At 42.3% G+C, this 5,367-nt stretch overlaps 1 protein-coding gene across 1 annotated transcript; it reads right to left on the bottom strand.

Annotated features, from left to right (window-relative positions):
• Positions 1-1,480: 1,480 nt before the first annotated feature.
• Positions 1,481-4,263, bottom strand: LOC129770463 (actin-related protein 3). Its single transcript, XM_055773303.1, has 6 exons — positions 3,984-4,263; positions 3,665-3,845; positions 2,642-3,410; positions 2,499-2,581; positions 2,359-2,442; positions 1,481-2,298 (listed from the first exon to the last, which is right to left on the bottom strand). The coding sequence occupies exons 1-6, from the start codon at positions 4,025-4,027 to the stop codon at positions 2,203-2,205; spliced, it is 1,257 nt and encodes a 418-aa protein (XP_055629278.1). The 5' UTR covers positions 4,028-4,263; the 3' UTR covers positions 1,481-2,202.
• Between the last annotated feature and the right edge of the window lie 1,104 nt (positions 4,264-5,367).

Raw genomic sequence — 5,367 nt, 5'->3', positions numbered from 1 at the left:
CGGCTGCTCCGATGACTCAAGCGGAGCCGTTTTTCGATGCTGATACTCTCTTGGTCACCTTCTCTTCTCCTCCTGATGAATCGGCTTTTCTGCGCCGTCCAGCAACGATGTTGTCCAGTCGGTGTCCTCACGAAAAACGAATGCGTTTCACCACCAGAATATCGCTTAAGTATGCTTTTTGTCCGTGATTGAATCGAGAGAAGGTGTGGTTTACGATGGCAATTTGGAAGGCAAACTAGAAGCGAATGAGCTCTCTGAGTCTGAACTGCGACTGAGCAATAATCGATTGAAAATTATGATTTTCGTTGTGCGCGCATCCAATATTGGATACGAAAATATCCTACTGATGGGGAAGAATAATCTTCAGACAATTTCTTGCTAATTGCATTGATTGAAATATCACAAAAACCAAATGTTTTTGGTCGCAGTGTTGTATGGATAGAAAACATTAAAATAAACTCTTTCGCTTGAATGTATTATGAAATTCCAAGGGGAACTGGCAGATTATTTTTCAGCAACGATGACATCTTTCCAGATTCTTCTCGATTCTGGATATCAACCAAGCGAAAAGAGTTGCGCGCGTGTATGTGTGTGGCGGCTGCTCCGATGCCTCAAGCGGAACCAATTTTCGATGCTGGTACTTTCTTGGTCGCCTTTTCAGTGGCATCACCCTCCTCCTGATGGATTCCCTTCTGGCCTAAGATGCACAAACAGGCTCTTGGTGACACCGTTCATCAGCGCTTTCATGATGAACGAAGTTAACTTCACCACAACAGCGGTAACATGCTCCAATCGCTGTTCCATTATAACTGAGTGAATTTCCGAGCGCCGCTCGCTTATATACCGATTGGTGATTTCAATAGCCTGTTATGAAAGCAATTTCAAGGCTATTGAAACAAGTTTTTGGACCAAAAAGTAACAAGTATATAACGCGTAGACATTTTATCTTTCAAATGAAGTGTTCATCATACCATTTCGTTCAGTTGTTTAGGAGCTTTTTACGCTCAAAATCTCGGTCTACGGCGTAACACTTTCGTTTTCGAAACTTTGATTTTACACCCCGGTATAGAAATGAAGGACGTAGTCCTACGTCAAAAGAGCGGTTCTGATGTCTCCATTTCGTGAAAGGTTAGCCAAATAAGCACCTTCTTTGGCAACTTGGTGTGGGAGATGCACTTCACGTCGGAATTTACCTCCTGGATGGGGGACGTAAATCAGCTGGTTCCCTGCTAGTCGTTGTCATGGGTTACTATGATTGACGATGCACAAGTGGTCTCATCACTAGGTATCAGGATGTGAACGCATGAAAAATCGATCGGTTATTTGAATGGTTTTTAGTTCCATATAGTTCACAAGTTGAGGCTAATATGCACAATGTGAGATAGTTCAAGATTTGTCAAATATTCTTCAGTCCGAAAATTAGACCTTTTCATCACGCAACGAACAAAATAAGGAGTTCTTCAATATGAAACACGTCCCGTTTTCATTTTTCAATACTTAACTTTGTTATCTAGTTTATGTTTACATGTGTAATTCATTTTCATCAAATTATTCTTGCTCAATGAAGTCGAGTTTGTATTAGTATGCAACCATTCTTCTTTTTTTTTGTTCTTTTCTACAGTGAACCTTCTTATATCTTACAACTTTGAGTGAGAAAAAAAGAAGAAACAGGTTTACATTTTCAAAGACTACTCGCAAAAAAATACTTTTGGTTTTATCATGTACAATGTTTTCGTTTTATTAAAGTGTAGCCTTCTTTTAAACGCTATTCCAAATGGAAACGGCATACATTAGCTTTCCCTAGCAGTGGCATAGATCCAACTGTTTTTCCTTTAAATGCAACTGTAATTTGATTCTCGGTATTGCTTCAAATTGACACCCCTCTACTGCTTTGCGATGTAAGCGTGAACCTTCATAGCATACAGTTGGAAAGTTTGTGCCAAAAAATTTGAATCGAACAGGAAATTCGCTAGATCAAAAAAATATAACAAGCATTCGACGAGTGAACATGGTAAAAATGTTGACTAAACGTATATAGACTGAAACAAGGATGTCACAATTTTTTGGTGTCACTACACGAAATAAATTTAAATGTTTTTGTAAGGAATGGATGGTCGTTTCCGAACGTTTTCGAAAATTTGCAAATGTTAGTTATTGATAAATTGAAATAATAGTAGCGAAAGGGTAGACCCCGCGGCAAAACTACGTCATGGTGCCGAATACTGGATTGTGACGGCAGATTCCTGGACCGTACTCCTCGTAGGCAGCCTTCGTGTGACAGACTTGGTAAAACTCAGGCTGAAAATCATCAAACCGTTGCGGGAAAAAATTGGGTTGAATGAAAGAATTTGTATTTACCGTAGATGCCAGCATGCTGCCACCGAACCAAACGGCATATCTTTGCATGTGATGTGAAATTACCGACACATCGATTGGTTTTGGCTGCAAAGGGAACATTATACGAAGCTGTTCGGAAACATAAGCCCAATGGCAATTACCTTGATTCTTCCTTCGCTCAAATTCTCACTAATCCTCAGTCTGGCGTCTACGCTGCGCTTGATATCCCGCTGCAATCGTCGACCTGAAACAATAAAAATATTTTCACATTTCACATTGGCGCTTAAGTTCCGTGTTATCCCACCGAAATCTCTGAACATAGTCGATCCCCCGCTGAGCACAATATTGTTATACAGCGGTCTCCTCACGTCAATCGGGCAGTTCTGGATGACCGTATCGACTATCTCGGACAGTGGCGTGGTAAAGTCCGGATTGGAGAACTCCGGATGGAAGAAAATCTCCGGCCCTAGAAACCGCTCGTATCCAACATCGACCCCAAAAGGTTGCTTCGTAATGGCATTGATGCCTTCGTAATGACGCATCCACTTCGTCGGTTCGGAGTCGTATTTGGCAAATTCCTTCGCTATGTCCGGACAAATGTAGGAGAAGCGCTCCTTGATTGCTTTGGCCGTTTCGAGGCTCTGTTCGGGCGGGATTCCTACTTCCCGCTCGCGTAGCAAACTCTGGATAAACGAGGTGATGTTCCGACCAGCGATTGGAATGTGTTTTATACAAGACCCAATGACGTAACCTTCGGCCACCGGTATAACGTGGGTAACACCATCGCCACTATCCACAACAATTCCAGTCAGTGTTCGCTCCTCAACGGGACGTGATGCCCAACTGGCGGCCAGGGCTAGCACAGCTTGAACCGCAATGTACAACCCCGGGACGTTGAACGTTTCGAACATTATCTCCGCTGTATATTCCCTGTTTTCTGGCGTATTTAGCGGTGGTTCCGTCAGCAGAAAGTGATGGTCTTCCGGTTCTGCCCGGAGATATTTAAAGATGCACTGTTCCAGAAAGCGCTCCATCAAGTCCCAATCCTCGACCAAACCATGGCGAACGGGATACTATGGATGGAAATGGTGGAGCTTAATTCAAAGAATTTTATACGAATTAGATAAAATTTCAAGCAATGGACCAAACAGAAATAAAATAAGCTACGACCATGTGAGACCTGTTTTTGCGCAACACAAACAAATCTTACACCTAAATAACTATTGGTATTCTGAAGACAAACTTTACGAGTCAATTTGATAAACTTATCTATATGACTCATCACTCCATCATCATTTTACTTTCAGTGTATCACTCGGCAATTTACCTTAACCGAGTATCCCGTCGCATCGAAAGCCTCGTCTCCGATGAAGAAGTCCAAATCCTCCACACCTTTCGTTACACGGCGGGCACTTTGGTCTCCGACTTTGGCCGTCTCTTTGATGGCAATTGCCGACGGAATAATGAATTGGGGCTCCTTGTTCGCAGCGAAACCAAGCTTCGTATAGCTAAAAGAAAAACAACGATGACCAACACGACAACATCGCTGATAAGAAAATTGCTCGATAAAAATCCACCGAACAATAATCATCATTCGGTGGATACGGTTCTGCCGCAGCTACCCACTGTGCCCGGCCTGTACATACCCTGTTCCCACATCAATCACACAAGCTGGTAATCTTCCGGACATTTTTCCTCTATTGCTAGACGATTCTGATTGATACGTTCCACTGCACTAGCACTGCAACTAATCTCCAAACGGCAGCGATTGGATTTTGCAGGGCAAATTCAGAATACTCTCTGGCAAAAGCAACACAATTTTCAACCACACCTAGAGAATGGATGAGAAATTTGTCACCCAGATGCAGCTTTCCTTCTACAGCACTTGAAGTATGTGCTGCAGCAAGTTTTGTGAGCTGTCACGGATTTGACGTTTTCTTTCTCGGATGTCAAGTATATTATAGATAGGTTTTGAAATAAATAATGCTGTGAGTTTCAGTAATTTGGGAAACATACTGAAAAAAAATGGGTGGGTTATATGACCTAACCGCAATATTGACGTGGGACTAGCGTTGTCTTAGCGATCATTTGTATTGTATTGATAAAATTATCGATTGAATGAAATAATTATATTTGCTTTGTAAGTAAAAAGTTTGAACACGTGCAACACGTGAACATGTAATAGATTATGTTCTTCGTTACAAGCAAATTTGATGACCGTCCTTTTACGTTTGATATGAACCCTAGGATTACCAGAATATGTGAATGGAAGAATTGTCAAACATTGTATTTTACATTTCCTTCTGAAATTATAGCTAGGGCCCGAAATCTTGGAAGGTGAAAATGAAGACCGACCTTACTTTCAGTAGCCTCGCCTCGACTAGAACTGCTTCGGCAGTCACCCACAACAAAAAGTGACTTTTTTTAAACTTTATTATTGAACTTTCAGCCTCCTGGGCTGGATCGTCTCAGCAAAAACGGCCGAAACCATGCCGTGATGTGCGCTTACTATAATTCATTTCACATGCACATTCGGACAAGCAATTTAAAATAAAACAAAAAACATTTCGTCACAAGAAGTTCCACGCATTTGAGCTTTTCTTTTCTCTGGTCGTTTGACGAGGATGTCCGCTTACCGTGGCCCCAGACCACAGGTGGGGAATCCGCGTCACTCGAAGATGCCGATTGTTCTTGTTACCCTTATCGCGAAGGGAAGGAACAAGGATCTTCGATTTGATCACGAGTTTTGTTTAAATTTTGAAAACCGATTGGCATCCGTCAAAAAACAAAGCAGTGCCGTAGCTCGTGAAGGATCATCGCCAAGCACATCACGAATGATCCCGCTGATCCCGTGTAAGTTCCGGAGGTTCTCGTACTTTGGGCAAATACAGACGATGTGTTCGACTGAATTGCGAGCCTCGCACAAGTCACAAAGGGGATGAAATGGTCCTCTGTTGAGGTTATGAGACATGTTGCAGTGGCCCGTTCTTATCCTGGATAAGATTCGTTGCTCTCTCATCGTTTTGACGT

This window comes from Toxorhynchites rutilus, chromosome 2 (genome assembly GCF_029784135.1).
Source record: "Toxorhynchites rutilus septentrionalis strain SRP chromosome 2, ASM2978413v1, whole genome shotgun sequence".
In the NCBI taxonomy this organism is placed as follows: Eukaryota; Metazoa; Arthropoda; class Insecta; order Diptera; family Culicidae; genus Toxorhynchites; species Toxorhynchites rutilus.
This window is presented reverse-complemented; position numbering and strand designations above follow the sequence as displayed.

Excerpts from the sequence above, each read along its gene's own strand:
- LOC129770463 (XM_055773303.1), bottom strand. The coding sequence starts at position 4,027 with ATGTCCGGAAGATTACCAGCTTGTGTGATTGATGTGGGAACAGG. Across the intron at positions 3,411-3,664 it reads CGACGGGATACTCGGTTAAG|TATCCCGTTCGCCATGGTTT; the intron begins GTAAATTGCCGA and ends TTCCATCCATAG. Across the intron at positions 2,582-2,641 it reads GACTATGTTCAGAGATTTCG|GTCGACGATTGCAGCGGGAT; the intron begins GTGGGATAACAC and ends TTATTGTTTCAG.